At 32.9% G+C, this 19428-nt stretch overlaps 1 protein-coding gene across 1 annotated transcript; it reads left to right on the top strand.

Moving 5' to 3' along the window:
- The first annotated feature begins 18331 nt into the window (after positions 1-18331).
- LOC137410073 (uncharacterized) lies at positions 18332-19081 on the top strand. The gene has a single exon (XM_068095657.1). The coding sequence runs from the start codon at positions 18332-18334 to the stop codon at positions 19079-19081; it is 750 nt and encodes a 249-aa protein (XP_067951758.1).
- The last annotated feature ends 347 nt before the right edge of the window (positions 19082-19428 follow it).

The raw sequence follows: 19428 nt of genomic DNA, 5'->3' as shown, positions 1-19428 counted from the left end.
GAATATTACAAACGTCTGACAACACTGAAAAATGTAAATTTCCAATTTCAACCAAACATGCTAGAAATGCTCCAATTGAGCTAATTAGCTTATTGTGAGAATATTACAAACGTCTGACAAAACTGAAAAATGTAAATTTCCAATTTCAACCAAACATGCTAGAAATGCTCCAATTGAGCTAATTAGCTTATTGTGAGAATATTGCAATTGTCTGACAAAAGTGAAAAATGTAAATTTCCAATTTCAACCAAACATGCTAGAAATGCTCCAATTGAGCTAATTAGCTTATTGTGAGAATATTACAAACGTCTGACAACACTGAAAAATGTAAATTTCCAATTTCAACCAAACATGCAAGAAATGCTCCAATTGAGCTAATTAGATTATTGAGAGAATATTGCAATTGTCTGACAAAAGTGAAAAATGTAAATTTCCAATTTCAACCAAACATGCTAGAAATGCTCCAATTGAGCTAATTAGCTTATTGTGAGAATATTACAAACGTCTGACAAAACTGAAAAATGTAAATTTCCAATTTCAACCAAACATGCTAGAAATGCTCCAATTGAGCTAATTAGCTTATTGTGAGAATATTGCAATTGTCTGACAAAAGTGAAAAATGTAAATTTCCAATTTCAACCAAACACGCTAGAAATGCTCCAATTGAGCTAATTAGCTTATTGTGAGAATATTACAAACGTCTGACAAAAGTGAAAAATGTAAATTTCCAATTTCAACCAAACATGCTAGAAATGCTCAAATTGCGCAAATAAGCCTACTGTAAGAATTTTACAAATGTCTGACAAAACTGAAAAATGTGAATTTCCAATTTCAACCAAACATGCTAGAAATGCTCCAATTGAGCTAATTAGCTTATTGAGAGAATATTGCAATTGTCTGACAAAAGTGAAAAATGTAAATTTCCAATTTCAACCAAACATGCTAGAAATGCTCCAATTGAGCTAATTAGCTTATTGTGAGAATATTACAAACGTCTGACAAAACTGAAAAATTTGAATTTCCAATTTCAACCAAACATGCTAGAAATGCTCCAATTGCGCAAATGAGCCTTCTGTAAGAATTTTACAAACGCCTGACAAAACTGAAAAATCTAAATTTCCAATTTCAACCAAACATGCTAGAAATGCTCCAATTGAGCTAATTAGCTTATTGTGAGAATATTACAAACGTCTGACAAAACTGAAAAATGTAAATTTCCAATTTCAACCAAACATGCTAGAAATGCTCCAATTGAGCTAATTAGCTTATTGTGAGAATATTACAAACGTCTGACAAAACTGAAAAAAGTAATCTTCCAATTTCAACCAAACATGCTAGAAATGCTCCAATTGAGCTAATTAGCTTATTGTGAGAATATTACAAACGTCTGACAAAACTGAAAAATGTAAATTTCCAATTTCAACCAAACATGCTAGAAATGCTCAAATTGCGCATATAAGCCTACTGTAAGAATATTACAAACGTCTGACAAAACTGAAAAATGTAAATTTCCAATTTCAACCAAACATGCTAGAAATGCTCCAATTGAGCTAATTAGCTTATTGAGAGAATATTGCAATTGTCTGACAAAACTGAAAAATGTATTTTCCAATTTCAACCAAACATGCTAAAAATGCTCAAATTGCGCAAATAAGCCTACTGTAAGACTTTTACAAACGTCTGACAAAAGTGAAAAAATGTAAATTTCCAATTTCAACCAAACATGCTAGAAATGCTCCAATTGAGCTAATTAGCTTATTGTGAGAATATTACAAACGTCTGACAAAACTGAAAAATGTAAATTTTCAATTTCAACCAAACATGCTAGAAATGCTCCAATTGAGCTAATTAGCTTATTGTGAGAATATTACAAACGTCTGACAACACTGAAAAATTTAAATTTCCAATTTCAACCAAACATGCTAGAAATGCTCCAATTGAGCTAATTAGCTTATTGTGAGAATATTGCAATTGTCTGACAAAAGTGAAAAATGTAAATTTCCAATTTCAACCAAACATGCTAAAAATGCTCCAATTGAGCTAATTAGCTTATTGTGAGAATATTACAAACGTCTGACAAAAGTGAAAAATGTAAATTTCCAATTTCAACCAAACATGCTAGAAATGCTCAAATTGCGCAAATAAGCCTATTGTAAGAATTTTACAAACGTCTGACAAAACTGAAAAATGTAAATTTCCAGTTTCAACCAAACATGCTAGAAATGCTCCATTTGAGCTAATTAGCTTATTGTGAGAATATTGCAATTGTCTGACAAAAGTGAAAAATGTAAATTTCCAATTTCAACCAAACATGCTAGAAATGCTCCAATTGAGCTAATTAGCTTATTGTGAGAATATTACAAACGTCTGACAAAAGTGAAAAATGTAAATTTCCAGTTTCAACCAAACATGCTAGAAATGCTCAAATTGCGCAAATAAGCCTATTGTAAGAATTTTACAAACGTCTGACAAAACTGAAAAATGTAATTTACCAAATTCAACCAAACATGCTAGAAATGCTCCAATTGAGCTAATTAGCTTATTGAGAGAATATTGCAACTGTCTGACAAAAGTGAAAAATGTAAATTTCCAATTTCAACCAAACTAGCTAGAAATGCTCCAATTGAGCTAATTAGCTTATTGAGAGAATATTGCAATTGTCTGACAAAAGTGAAAAATGTAAATTTCCAATTTCAACCAAACATGCTAGAAATGCTCCAATTGAGCTAATTAGCTTATTGTGAGAATATTACAAACGTCTGACAAAACTGAAAAATTTGAATTTCCAATTTCAACCAAACATGCTAGAAATGCTCCAATTGCGCAAATGAACCTACTGTAAGAATTTTACAAACGTCTGACAAAACTGAAAAATGTAAATTTCCAATTTCAACCAAACATGCTAGAAATGCTCCAATTGAGCTAATTAGCTTATTGTGAGAATATTACAAACGTCTGACAAAACTGAAAAAAGTAATTTTCCAATTTCAACCAAACATGCTAGAAATGCTCCAATTGAGCTAATTAGCTTATTGTGAGAATATTACAAACGTCTGACAAAACTGAAAAATGTAAATTTCCAATTTCAACCAAACATGCTAGAAATGCTCAAATTGCGCATATAAGCCTACTGTAAGAATATTACAAACGTCTGACAAAACTGAAAAATGTAAATTTCCAATTTCAACCAAACATGCTAGAAATGCTCCAATTGAGCTAATTAGCTTATTGAGAGAATATTGCAATTGTCTGACAAAACTGAAAAATGTATTTTCCAATTTCAACCAAACATGCTAGAAATGCTCAAATTGCGCAAATAAGCCTACTGTAAGACTTTTACAAACGTCTGACAAAAGTGAAAAAATGTAAATTTCCAATTTCAACCAAACATGCTAGAAATGCTCCAATTGAGCTAATTAGCTTATTGTGAGAATATTACAAACGTCTGACAAAATTGAAAAATGTAAATTCCCAATTTCAACCAAACATGCTAGAAATGCTCCAAATGCGGAAATAAGCTTACTGTAAGAATTTTACAAACGTCTGACAACACTGAAAAATGTAAATTTTCAATTTCAACCAAACATGCTAGAAATGCTCCAATTGAGCTAATTAGCTTATTGTGAGAATATTACAAACGTCTGACAAAACTGAAAAATTTGAATTTCCAATTTCAACCAAACATGCTAGAAATGCTCCAATTGCGCAAATGAGCCTACTGTAAGAATTTTACAAACGTCTGACAAAACTGAAAAATGTAAATTTCCAATTTCAACCAAACATGCTAGAAATGCTCCAATTGAGCTAATTAGCTTATTGTGAGAATATTACAAACGTCTGACAAAACTGAAAAATGTAAATTTCCAATTTCAACCAAACATGCTAGAAATGCTCCAATTGAGCTAATTAGCTTATTGTGAGAATATTACAAACGTCTGACAAAACTGAAAAAAGTATTTTTCCAATTTCAACCAAACATGCTAGAAATGCTCCAATTGAGCTAATTAGCTTATTGTGAGAATATTACAAACGTCTGACAAAACTGAAAAATGTAAATTTCCAATTTCAACCAAACATGCTAGAAATGCTCAAATTGCGCATATAAGCCTACTGTAAGAATATTACAAACGTCTGACAAAACTGAAAAATGTAAATTTCCAATTTCAACCAAACATGCTAGAAATGCTCCAATTGAGCTAATTAGCTTATTGAGAGAATATTGCAATTGTCTGACAAAACTGAAAAATGTATTTTCCAATTTCAACCAAACATGCTAGAAATGCTCAAATTGCGCAAATAAGCCTACTGTAAGACTTTTACAAACGTCTGACAAAAGTGAAAAAATGTAAATTTCCAATTTCAACCAAACATGCTAGAAATGCTCCAATTGAGCTAATTAGCTTATTGTGAGAATATTACAAACGTCTGACAAAACTGAAAAATGTAAATTTCCAATTTCAACCAAACATGCTAGAAATGCTCCAATTGAGCTAATTAGCTTATTGTGGGAATATTACAAACGTCTGACAAAACTGAAAAATGTAAATTTCCAATTTCAACCAAACATGCTAGAAATGCTCCAATTGAGCTAATTAGCTTATTGTGAGAATATTACAAACGTCTGACAACACTGAAAAATGTAAATTTCCAATTTCAACCAAACATGCTAGAAATGCTCCAATTGAGCTAATTAGCTTATTGTGGGAATATTACAAACGTCTGACAAAACTGAAAAATGTAAATTTCCAATTTCAACCAAACATGCTAGAAATGCTCCAATTGAGCTAATTAGCTTATTGTGAGAATATTACAAACGTCTGACAACACTGAAAAATGTAAATTTTCAATTTCAACCAAACATGCTAGAAATGCTCCAATTGAGCTAATTAGCTTATTGTGAGAATATTACAAACGTCTGACAAAACTGAAAAATTTGAATTTCCAATTTCAACCAAACATGCTAGAAATGCTCCAATTGCGCAAATGAACCTACTGTAAGAATTTTACAAACGTCTGACAAAACTGAAAAATGTAAATTTCCAATTTCAACCAAACATGCTAGAAATGCTCCAATTGAGCTAATTAGCTTATTGTGAGAATATTACAAACGTCTGACAAAACTGAAAAAAGTAATTTTCCAATTTCAACCAAACATGCTAGAAATGCTCCAATTGAGCTAATTAGCTTATTGTGAGAATATTACAAACGTCTGACAAAACTGAAAAATGTAAATTTCCAATTTCAACCAAACATGCTAGAAATGCTCAAATTGCGCATATAAGCCTACTGTAAGAATATTACAAACGTCTGACAAAACTGAAAAATGTAAATTTCCAATTTCAACCAAACATGCTAGAAATGCTCCAATTGAGCTAATTAGCTTATTGAGAGAATATTGCAATTGTCTGACAAAACTGAAAAATGTATTTTCCAATTTCAACCAAACATGCTAGAAATGCTCAAATTGCGCAAATAAGCCTACTGTAAGACTTTTACAAACGTCTGACAAAAGTGAAAAAATGTAAATTTCCAATTTCAACCAAACATGCTAGAAATGCTCCAATTGAGCTAATTAGCTTATTGTGAGAATATTACAAACGTCTGACAAAATTGAAAAATGTAAATTTCCAATTTCAACCAAACATGCTAGAAATGCTCCAAATGCGGAAATAAGCTTACTGTAAGAATTTTACAAACGTCTGACAACACTGAAAAATGTAAATTTTCAATTTCAACCAAACATGCTAGAAATGCTCCAATTGAGCTAATTAGCTTATTGTGAGAATATTACAAACGTCTGACAAAACTGAAAAATTTGAATTTCCAATTTCAACCAAACATGCTAGAAATGCTCCAATTGCGCAAATGAGCCTACTGTAAGAATTTTACAAACGTCTGACAAAACTGAAAAATGTAAATTTCCAATTTCAACCAAACATGCTAGAAATGCTCCAATTGAGCTAATTAGCTTATTGTGAGAATATTACAAACGTCTGACAAAACTGAAAAATGTAAATTTCCAATTTCAACCAAACATGCTAGAAATGCTCCAATTGAGCTAATTAGCTTATTGTGAGAATATTACAAACGTCTGACAAAACTGAAAAAAGTATTTTTCCAATTTCAACCAAACATGCTAGAAATGCTCCAATTGAGCTAATTAGCTTATTGTGAGAATATTACAAACGTCTGACAAAACTGAAAAATGTAAATTTCCAATTTCAACCAAACATGCTAGAAATGCTCAAATTGCGCATATAAGCCTACTGTAAGAATATTACAAACGTCTGACAAAACTGAAAAATGTAAATTTCCAATTTCAACCAAACATGCTAGAAATGCTCCAATTGAGCTAATTAGCTTATTGAGAGAATATTGCAATTGTCTGACAAAACTGAAAAATGTATTTTCCAATTTCAACCAAACATGCTAGAAATGCTCAAATTGCGCAAATAAGCCTACTGTAAGACTTTTACAAACGTCTGACAAAAGTGAAAAAATGTAAATTTCCAATTTCAACCAAACATGCTAGAAATGCTCCAATTGAGCTAATTAGCTTATTGTGAGAATATTACAAACGTCTGACAAAACTGAAAAATGTAAATTTCCAATTTCAACCAAACATGCTAGAAATGCTCCAATTGAGCTAATTAGCTTATTGTGGGAATATTACAAACGTCTGACAAAACTGAAAAATGTAAATTTCCAATTTCAACCAAACATGCTAGAAATGCTCCAATTGAGCTAATTAGCTTATTGTGAGAATATTACAAACGTCTGACAACACTGAAAAATGTAAATTTCCAATTTCAACCAAACATGCTAGAAATGCTCCAATTGAGCTAATTAGCTTATTGTGGGAATATTACAAACGTCTGACAAAACTGAAAAATGTAAATTTCCAATTTCAACCAAACATGCTAGAGATGCTCCAATTGAGCTAATTAGCTTATTGTGAGAATATTACAAACGTCTGACAACACTGAAAAATGTAAATTTTCAATTTCAACCAAACATGCTAGAAATGCTCCAATTGAGCTAATTAGCTTATTGTGAGAATATTACAAACGTCTGACAACACTGAAAAATGTAAATTTCCAATTTCAACCAAACATGCTAGAAATGCTCCAATTGAGCTAATTAGCTTATTGTGAGAATATTACAAACGTCTGACAAAACTGAAAAATGTAAATTTCCAATTTCAACCAAACATGCTAGAAATGCTCCAATTGAGCTAATTAGCTTATTGTGAGAATATTACAAACGTCTGACAAAACTGAAAAATGTAAATTTCCAATTTCAACCAAACATGCTAGAAATGCTCCAATTGAGCTAATTAGCTTATTGTGAGAATATTGCAATTGTCTGACAAAAGTGAAAAATGTAAATTTCCAATTTCAACCAAACATGCTAAAAATGCTCCAATTGAGCTAATTAGCTTATTGTGAGAATATTACAAACGTCTGACAAAAGTGAAAAATGTAAATTTCCAATTTCAACCAAACATGCTAGAAATGCTCAAATTGCGCAAGTAAGCCTATTGTAAGAATTTTACAAACGTCTGACAAAACTGAAAAATGTAAATTTCCAGTTTCAACCAAACATGCTAGAAATGCTCCATTTGAGCTAATTAGCTTATTGTGAGAATATTGCAATTGTCTGACAAAAGTGAAAAATGTAAATTTCCAATTTCAACCAAACATGCTAGAAATGCTCCAATTGAGCTAATTAGCTTATTGTGAGAATATTACAAACGTCTGACAAAAGTGAAAAATGTAAATTTCCAGTTTCAACCAAACATGCTAGAAATGCTCAAATTGCGCAAATAAGCCTATTGTAAGAATTTTACAAACGTCTGACAAAACTGAAAAATGTAAATTTCCAAATTCAACCAAACATGCTAGAAATGCTCCAATTGAGCTAATTAGCTTATTGAGAGAATATTGCAACTGTCTGACAAAAGTGAAAAATGTAAATTTCCAATTTCAACCAAACATGCTAGAAATGCTCCAATTGAGCTAATTAGCTTATTGAGAGAATATTGCAATTGTCTGACAAAAGTGAAAAATGTAAATTTCCAATTTCAACCAAACATGCTAGAAATGCTCCAATTGAGCTAATTAGCTTATTGTGAGAATATTACAAACGTCTGACAAAACTGAAAAATTTGAATTTCCAATTTCAACCAAACATGCTAGAAATGCTCCAATTGCGCAAATGAGCCTACTGTAAGAATTTTACAAACGTCTGACAAAACTGAAAAATGTAAATTTCCAATTTCAACCAAACATGCTAGAAATGCTCCAATTGAGCTAATTAGCTTATTGTGAGAATATTACAAACGTCTGACAAAACTGAAAAAAGTAATTTTCCAATTTCAACCAAACATGCTAGAAATGCTCCAATTGAGCTAATTAGCTTATTGTGAGAATATTACAAACGTCTGACAAAACTGAAAAATGTAAATTTCCAATTTCAACCAAACATGCTAGAAATGCTCAAATTGCGCATATAAGCCTACTGTAAGAATATTACAAACGTCTGACAAAACTGAAAAATGTAAATTTCCAATTTCAACCAAACATGCTAGAAATGCTCCAATTGAGCTAATTAGCTTATTGAGAGAATATTGCAATTGTCTGACAAAACTGAAAAATGTATTTTCCAATTTCAACCAAACATGCTAGAAATGCTCAAACTGCGCAAATAAGCCTACTGTAAGACTTTTACAAACGTCTGACAAAAGTGAAAAAATGTAAATTTCCAATTTCAACCAAACATGCTAGAAATGCTCCAATTGAGCTAATTAGCTTATTGTGAGAATATTACAAACGTCTGACAAAACTGAAAAATGTAAATTTCCAATTTCAACCAAACATGCTAGAAATGCTCCAAATGCGGAAATAAGCTTACTGTAAGAATTTTACAAACGTCTGACAAAACTGAAAAATGTAAATTTTCAATTTCAACCAAACATGCTAGAAATGCTCCAATTGAGCTAGTTAGCTTATTGTGAGAATATTACAAACGTCTGACAACACTGAAAAATGTAAATTTTCAATTTCAACCAAACATGCTAGAAATGCTCCAATTGAGCTAATTAGCTTATTGTGAGAATATTACAAACGTCTGACAACACTGCAAAATGTAAATTTCCAATTTCAACCAAACATGCTAGAAATGCTCCAATTGAGCTAATTAGCTTATTGTGAGAATATTACAAACGTCTGACAAAACTGAAAAATGTAAATTTCCAATTTCAACCAAACATGCTAGAAATGCTCCAATTGAGCTAATTAGCTTATTGTGAGAATATTACAAACGTCTGACAACACTGAAAAATGTAAATTTTCAATTTCAACCAAACATGCTAGAAATGCTCCAATTGAGCTAATTAGCTTATTGTGAGAATATTGCAATTGTCTGACAAAACTGAAAAATGTATTTTCCAATTTCAACCAAACATGCTAGAAATGCTCAAATTGCGCAAATAAGCCTACTGTAAGACTTTTACAAACGTCTGACAAAATTGAAAAAATGTAAATTTCCAATTTCAACCAAACATGCTAGAAATGCTCCAATTGAGCTAATTAGCTTATTGTGAGAATATTACAAACGTCTGACAAAACTGAAAAATGTAAATTTCCAATTTCAACCAAACATGCTAGAAATGCTCCAATTGAGCTAATTAGCTTATTGTGGGAATATTACAAACGTCTGACAAAACTGAAAAATGTAAATTTCCAATTTCAACCAAACATGCTAGAAATGCTCCAATTGAGCTAATTAGCTTATTGTGAGAATATTACAAACGTCTGACAACACTGAAAAATGTAAATTTCCAATTTCAACCAAACATGCTAGAAATGCTCCAATTGAGCTAATTAGCTTATTGTGGGAATATTACAAACGTCTGACAAAACTGAAAAATGTAAATTTCCAATTTCAACCAAACATGCTAGAAATGCTCAAATTGCGCAAGTAAGCCTATTGTAAGAATTTTACAAACGTCTGACAAAACTGAAAAATGTAAATTTCCAGTTTCAACCAAACATGCTAGAAATGCTCCATTTGAGCTAATTAGCTTATTGTGAGAATATTGCAAATGTCTGACAAAAGTGAAAAATGTAAATTTCCAATTTCAACCAAACATGCTAGAAATGCTCCAATTGAGCTAATTAGCTTATTGTGAGAATATTACAAACGTCTGACAAAAGTGAAAAATGTAAATTTCCAGTTTCAACCAAACATGCTAGAAATGCTCAAATTGCGCAAATAAGCCTATTGTAAGAATTTTACAAACGTCTGACAAAACTGAAAAATGTAAATTTCCAAATTCAACCAAACATGCTAGAAATGCTCCAATTGAGCTAATTAGCTTATTGAGAGAATATTGCAACTGTCTGACAAAAGTGAAAAATGTAAATTTCCAATTTCAACCAAACATGCTAGAAATGCTCCAATTGAGCTAATTAGCTTATTGAGAGAATATTGCAATTGTCTGACAAAAGTGAAAAATGTAAATTTCCAATTTCAACCAAACATGCTAGAAATGCTCCAATTGAGCTAATTAGCTTATTGTGAGAATATTACAAACGTCTGACAAAACTGAAAAATTTGAATTTCCAATTTCAACCAAACATGCTAGAAATGCTCCAATTGCGCAAATGAGCCTACTGTAAGAATTTTACAAACGTCTGACAAAACTGAAAAATGTAAATTTCCAATTTCAACCAAACATGCTAGAAATGCTCCAATTGAGCTAATTAGCTTATTGTGAGAATATTACAAACGTCTGACAAAACTGAAAAAAGTAATTTTCCAATTTCAACCAAACATGCTAGAAATGCTCCAATTGAGCTAATTAGCTTATTGTGAGAATATTACAAACGTCTGACAAAACTGAAAAATGTAAATTTCCAATTTCAACCAAACATGCTAGAAATGCTCAAATTGCGCATATAAGCCTACTGTAAGAATATTACAAACGTCTGACAAAACTGAAAAATGTATTTTCCAATTTCAACCAAACATGCTAGAAATGCTCAAACTGCGCAAATAAGCCTACTGTAAGACTTTTACAAACGTCTGACAAAAGTGAAAAAATGTAAATTTCCAATTTCAACCAAACATGCTAGAAATGCTCCAATTGAGCTAATTAGCTTATTGTGAGAATATTACAAACGTCTGACAAAACTGAAAAATGTAAATTTCCAATTTCAACCAAACATGCTAGAAATGCTCCAAATGCGGAAATAAGCTTACTGTAAGAATTTTACAAACGTCTGACAAAACTGAAAAATGTAAATTTTCAATTTCAACCAAACATGCTAGAAATGCTCCAATTGAGCTAGTTAGCTTATTGTGAGAATATTACAAACGTCTGACAACACTGAAAAATGTAAATTTTCAATTTCAACCAAACATGCTAGAAATGCTCCAATTGAGCTAATTAGCTTATTGTGAGAATATTACAAACGTCTGACAACACTGCAAAATGTAAATTTCCAATTTCAACCAAACATGCTAGAAATGCTCCAATTGAGCTAATTAGCTTATTGTGAGAATATTACAAACGTCTGACAAAACTGAAAAATGTAAATTTCCAATTTCAACCAAACATGCTAGAAATGCTCCAATTGAGCTAATTAGCTTATTGTGAGAATATTACAAACGTCTGACAACACTGAAAAATGTAAATTTTCAATTTCAACCAAACATGCTAGAAATGCTCCAATTGAGCTAATTAGCTTATTGTGAGAATATTGCAATTGTCTGACAAAACTGAAAAATGTATTTTCCAATTTCAACCAAACATGCTAGAAATGCTCAAATTGCGCAAATAAGCCTACTGTAAGACTTTTACAAACGTCTGACAAAATTGAAAAAATGTAAATTTCCAATTTCAACCAAACATGCTAGAAATGCTCCAATTGAGCTAATTAGCTTATTGTGAGAATATTACAAACGTCTGACAAAACTGAAAAATGTAAATTTCCAATTTCAACCAAACATGCTAGAAATGCTCCAATTGAGCTAATTAGCTTATTGTGGGAATATTACAAACGTCTGACAAAACTGAAAAATGTAAATTTCCAATTTCAACCAAACATGCTAGAAATGCTCCAATTGAGCTAATTAGCTTATTGTGAGAATATTACAAACGTCTGACAACACTGAAAAATGTAAATTTCCAATTTCAACCAAACATGCTAGAAATGCTCCAATTGAGCTAATTAGCTTATTGTGGGAATATTACAAACGTCTGACAAAACTGAAAAATGTAAATTTCCAATTTCAACCAAACATGCTAGAAATGCTCCAATTGAGCTAATTAGCTTATTGTGAGAATATTACAAACGTCTGACAACACTGAAAAATGTAAATTTTCAATTTCAACCAAACATGCTAGAAATGCTCCAATTGAGCTAATTAGCTTATTGTGAGAATATTACAAACGTCTGACAACACTGAAAAATGTAAATTTCCAATTTCAACCAAACATGCTAGAAATGCTCCAATTGAGCTAATTAGCTTATTGTGAGAATATTACAAACGTCTGACAAAACTGAAAAATGTAAATTTCCAATTTCAACCAAACATGCTAGAAATGCTCCAATTGAGCTAATTAGCTTATTGTGAGAATATTACAAACGTCTGACAAAACTGAAAAATGTAAATTTCCAATTTCAACCAAACATGCTAGAAATGCTCCAATTGAGCTAATTAGCTTATTGTGAGAATATTGCAATTGTCTGACAAAAGTGAAAAATGTAAATTTCCAATTTCAACCAAACATGCTAAAAATGCTCCAATTGAGCTAATTAGCTTATTGTGAGAATATTACAAACGTCTGACAAAAGTGAAAAATGTAAATTTCCAATTTCAACCAAACATGCTAGAAATGCTCAAATTGCGCAAGTAAGCCTATTGTAAGAATTTTACAAACGTCTGACAAAACTGAAAAATGTAAATTTCCAGTTTCAACCAAACATGCTAGAAATGCTCCATTTGAGCTAATTAGCTTATTGTGAGAATATTGCAATTGTCTGACAAAAGTGAAAAATGTAAATTTCCAATTTCAACCAAACATGCTAGAAATGCTCCAATTGAGCTAATTAGCTTATTGTGAGAATATTACAAACGTCTGACAAAAGTGAAAAATGTAAATTTCCAGTTTCAACCAAACATGCTAGAAATGCTCAAATTGCGCAAATAAGCCTATTGTAAGAATTTTACAAACGTCTGACAAAACTGAAAAATGTAAATTTCCAAATTCAACCAAACATGCTAGAAATGCTCCAATTGAGCTAATTAGCTTATTGAGAGAATATTGCAACTGTCTGACAAAAGTGAAAAATGTAAATTTCCAATTTCAACCAAACATGCTAGAAATGCTCCAATTGAGCTAATTAGCTTATTGAGAGAATATTGCAATTGTCTGACAAAAGTGAAAAATGTAAATTTCCAATTTCAACCAAACATGCTAGAAATGCTCCAATTGAGCTAATTAGCTTATTGTGAGAATATTACAAACGTCTGACAAAACTGAAAAATTTGAATTTCCAATTTCAACCAAACATGCTAGAAATGCTCCAATTGCGCAAATGAGCCTACTGTAAGAATTTTACAAACGTCTGACAAAACTGAAAAATGTAAATTTCCAATTTCAACCAAACATGCTAGAAATGCTCCAATTGAGCTAATTAGCTTATTGTGAGAATATTACAAACGTCTGACAAAACTGAAAAAAGTAATTTTCCAATTTCAACCAAACATGCTAGAAATGCTCCAATTGAGCTAATTAGCTTATTGTGAGAATATTACAAACGTCTGACAAAACTGAAAAATGTAAATTTCCAATTTCAACCAAACATGCTAGAAATGCTCAAATTGCGCATATAAGCCTACTGTAAGAATATTACAAACGTCTGACAAAACTGAAAAATGTAAATTTCCAATTTCAACCAAACATGCTAGAAATGCTCCAATTGAGCTAATTAGCTTATTGAGAGAATATTGCAATTGTCTGACAAAACTGAAAAATGTATTTTCCAATTTCAACCAAACATGCTAGAAATGCTCAAACTGCGCAAATAAGCCTACTGTAAGACTTTTACAAACGTCTGACAAAAGTGAAAAAATGTAAATTTCCAATTTCAACCAAACATGCTAGAAATGCTCCAATTGAGCTAATTAGCTTATTGTGAGAATATTACAAACGTCTGACAAAACTGAAAAATGTAAATTTCCAATTTCAACCAAACATGCTAGAAATGCTCCAAATGCGGAAATAAGCTTACTGTAAGAATTTTACAAACGTCTGACAAAACTGAAAAATGTAAATTTTCAATTTCAACCAAACATGCTAGAAATGCTCCAATTGAGCTAGTTAGTTTATTGTGAGAATATTACAAACGTCTGACAACACTGAAAAATGTAAATTTTCAATTTCAACCAAACATGCTAGAAATGCTCCAATTGAGCTAATTAGCTTATTGTGAGAATATTACAAACGTCTGACAACACTGCAAAATGTAAATTTCCAATTTCAACCAAACATGCTAGAAATGCTCCAATTGAGCTAATTAGCTTATTGTGAGAATATTACAAACGTCTGACAAAACTGAAAAATGTAAATTTCCAATTTCAACCAAACATGCTAGAAATGCTCCAATTGAGCTAATTAGCTTATTGTGAGAATATTACAAACGTCTGACAACACTGAAAAATGTAAATTTTCAATTTCAACCAAACATGCTAGAAATGCTCCAATTGAGCTAATTAGCTTATTGTGAGAATATTACAAACGTCTGACAACACTGAAAAATGTAAATTTCCAATTTCAACCAAACATGCTAGAAATGCTCCAATTGAGCTAATTAGCTTATTGTGAGAATATTACAAACGTCTGACAAAATTGAAAAATGTAAATTTCCAATTTCAACCAAACATGCTAGAAATGCTCCAATTGAGCTAATTAGCTTATTGTGAGAATATTACAAACGTCTGACAAAACTGAAAAATGTAAATTTCCAATTTCAACCAAACATGCTAGAAATGCTCCAATTGAGCTAATTAGCTTATTGTGAGAATATTGCAATTGTCTGACAAAAGTGAAAAATGTAAATTTCCAATTTCAACCAAACATGCTAGAAATGCTCAAATTGAGCTAATTAGCTTATTGTGAGAATATTACAAACGTCTGACAAAAGTGAAAAATGTAAATTTCCAGTTTCAACCAAACATGCTAGAAATGCTCAAATTGCGCAAATAAGCCTATTGTAAGAACTTTACAAACGTCTGACAAAACTGAAAAATGTAAATTTCCAAATTCAACCAAACATGCTAGAAATGCTCCAATTGAGCTAATTAGCTTATTGAGAGAATATTGCAATTGTTTGACAAAAGTGAAAAATGTAAATTTCCAATTTCAACCAAACATGCTAGAAATGCTCCAATTGAGCTAATTAGCTTATTGAGAGAATATTGCAATTGTCTGACAAAAGTGAAAAATGTAAATTTCCAATTTCAACCAAACATGCTAGAAATGCTCCAATTGAGCTAATTAGCTTATTGTGAGAATATTACAAACGTCTGACATAAGTGAAAAATGTAAATTTCCAATTTCAACCAAACATGCTAGAAATGCTCCAATTGAGCTAATTAGCTTATTGAGAGAATATTGCGATTGTCTGACAAAAGTGAAAAATGTAAATTTCCAATTTAAACCAAACATGCTAGAAATGCTCCAATTGAGCTAATTAGCTTATTGTGAGAATATTACAAACGTCTGACAAAACTGAAAAATGTAAATTTCCAATTTCAACCAAACATGCTAGAAATGCTCAAATTGCGCAAATAAGCCTATTGTAAGAATTTTACAAACGTCTGACAAAACTGAAAAATGTAAATTTCCAATTTCAACCAAACATGCTAGAAATGCTCCAATTGAGCTAATTAGCTTATTGTGAGAATATTACAAACGTCTGACAAAAGTGAAAAATGTAAATTTCCAATTTCAACCAAACATGCTAGAAATGTTCAAATTTATACAAATTTATGACATTTTATACAAATGGCAGATGGACACAAGACAAATGAATTGGTGACAGCCAAAGGTAAAGCTAAATTTACCATAATCGATTCTAAAGGCAGGCAACAAAATGTGACACTAAATGATGCACTACTAGCCCCTGAGTTTCCAGTTAGTTTGTTTTCGGTGCAATCTGCTGTGCAAACTGGTGCGGAAATAACATTTGCGAAAGATAACACCAAACTCACAGCTAACGGTACAGATTTCGACATAGCCCAACACGGTAAACTGTACTACTTACACACTGTATCTGATACGCCATCAACTATCAACACCGCTGACAAATCAGCCAATGTTACGAAGTCACTAGATGAATGGCATGTAGCCCTAGGACACTTAAACCACGAAGATGTTCTCAACCTACAAAAAGTAACACTTGGTATGAAAGTAAGCCAAACTACATCAACTCCAACATGTACTACATGCACCACCAACAAAATGACACGTATACCAAAGTCACATGACAATCCTCCTATCTATGCTACAAAACCTCTAGAGCGTGTACACTCAGACCTATGTGGTCCCATATCACCATCTTCTAGAGAAGGACATCATTATATCATGAACTTTATTGACGAATATTCAAGCATGATATTTATCTATCTACTACGAGCTAAAAGTGAAGCACACATTGCGCTACAACAGTTTCTCGCAGACATTGCACCTATTGGAAAGGTAAAGGAATTACACAGTGACAATGGAGGTGAGTACATGTTTGACTCATTCAAGAAGATACTGTTATCAAATAGTATTAAACACACAACTACGGCACCCCATACTCCATATCAGAATGGAAAATCCAAGAGGTCTTGGCGTTCGCTACTAGAAATGTCAAGATGCTTGTTAGCTGATACAGAGCTTCCTAAAAGCTACTGGTCCTACGCTGTACGACATGCTCAATATCTGAGAAACAGGAGCTATCAAAGACGCACTAAGTCTACAGCCTACGAGTTATTTACTAACGCAAAACCCGACATGTCAAAACTTCATAATTTTGGTTCCCGTTGTACCCACTACATTGACGGATACAAACAAAAGCTAGATAAACGTGGGAATGTAGGAATATACTTAGGTGTCAATCTGCAAAACCATGGATATTATGTACTCAGTGACAACAAAGTCATCACGACGTGTAATGTCACTATACATGATAACAGTTCCCGAAACCATGAAATGCCTGAGGTAGATCCGTGTAGCATGCCTCTCCGTGGTACAAGTCAAGCCATAACAAGGGACAATGATTCTGGTACCATGCCTTCGGACCAGGAACCTGAGCCAGTGAACCAGCCAGTAACACTACAGCAAGCTGACCATAGTACTGAGCAGACAACTTCCATTCATGTAGCTACCAGACCACGTAGAGAGAGGAAAACTCCACCTTATCTATCTGATTATTATCTGTCAGTAACTGATTATGCATACACTACAAACCTGGTTCCTCTCATACCAACGACTTATGAAGAGGCAATCAAATCTGATAACTCTACTCAGTGGAAAGCTGCAATGGACGCTGAAATATCTACACTGCAAGCTAATGATACATGGACCATAAAACCTCTTCCTGTCAATCGTGAGGAGACCAAAGGCCGCTGGGTGTACACCATTAAACAAGGTAGTCAACCAGGCAAGATACAGTACAAAGCAAGGTATGTGGCCCGAGGCTATTCACAGATAAAGGGTATAGACTATGACGAGACTTATTCGCCTACTACTAGGTTCACATCTATTCGATTCTACTACAGAAAGCTGTAAATGAAAACTTACACCTACATCAACTTGATGTAAAGGGTGCATACTTAAATGCTCTTATAGACAAAGATATCTATGTACAGCAGCCTCCTGGATATGAGCAAGTGGATGCCAGAAACACACATCTCACATGTCATCTAAACAAGTCACTATATGGACTAAAACAGAGTGGCAGGAACTGGCACACCACGCTAACCGACTATCTGAAATCTATAGGCTACGCTGCCAATGATATTGATCCATGTTTATACACTAAACAAGATGGAGATGATCAGATAATCATTTTATTCTGGGTAGACGACATCATAGTTGGAAGCAACCGCCAAGAGCTGATAACTACCAAAAGCAATCCCTACATGACAAGTTTAGAATGGATGACCGTGGTAAGTTACAATGGTTCTTAGGCATTGATTTTCAACGACTAGCTAGCGGCAATTACCAAAGTGTCAAGAACGTTATGCAGAAGCGATACTCAAGCGTTTCAACATGACAGACTGTAAGCCAGCTAAAACGCCAGCCGAGAATACATTAACACTCAGAAAGGCTACTGATACCGACAATATCGACACTAACTTTCCATACCGCCAAGCTATAGGAAGCCTTATATACCTAATGACAGGAACCCGACCTGATATCAGTTGGATCGTTTCCAAGCTTTCTCAATTTTTAGAGAAACCAATTAAGTCACATGTTGCTGCTGTGAAAAGAGTTCTGCGCTACATAAAAGCTACAAAATCATACTCTCTCACATTCACACCAACTAATGGCGCATTGCTAGGCTTTACTGATTCTGACTGGGGTGGTGACTGCGATGACAGACGCTCAACCACAGGGTACCTCTTTAATCTCAGAGGCACACCCATTAGCTGGAAATCGCGTAAGCAACCTACTGTTGCATTATCATCCAGCGAAGCTGAATATATGGCGATTGCAGAAGGCACCAAAGAGGCATTGTATTTACGACAACTGTGTTCTTCTCTTGGTATGCCACAATCTAATCCTACTAATATACATGTTGACAACCAAAGTGCTATTGCACTAACTAAGGACACGGCCAGCAAACATAGCCGCACCAAGCATATCGACATCCGTTTCCATTTCGTTCGACAACAAACTGCTATATCGTATGTACACGTCGATCCTAAGAGCAACCTAGCTGACCTCCTAACTAAACCACTTGGTCGAATTGCTCATTACAACCAAACACACGAGCTCCAGCTTGAGAGGGCATGTTGAACTGGCAATCTGGCACTGTATGCTAGACATGTGATAAATAGTATATTCTCTATTATTTAGGAATTATGCTCTCGGTACGGAGTAGGCAACTCCAATCTATTCATGTATTACGATTGTGTGAATCACATTTTCTGTTTCCTGTTTCTGTTCGGCAATGCTTTGTACTTGTTGCTAAAAATAAATCATCAGAATTAATCTGCTTACATCGGCCTATTATGGCCACCAGCTCAACAATTGTGAGAATATTACAAACGTCTGACAAAACTGAAAAATGTAAATTTCCAATTTCAACCAAACATGCTAGAAATGCTCCAATTGAGCTAATTAGCTTATTGTGAGAATATTAC

Source organism: Watersipora subatra, unplaced genomic scaffold (assembly GCF_963576615.1).
Source record: "Watersipora subatra unplaced genomic scaffold, tzWatSuba1.1 SCAFFOLD_55, whole genome shotgun sequence".
In the NCBI taxonomy this organism is placed as follows: Eukaryota; Metazoa; Bryozoa; class Gymnolaemata; order Cheilostomatida; family Watersiporidae; genus Watersipora; species Watersipora subatra.
The sequence above is the reverse complement of the archived record's forward strand: the minus strand, read 5'-3'. Positions and strand labels throughout refer to the sequence as shown.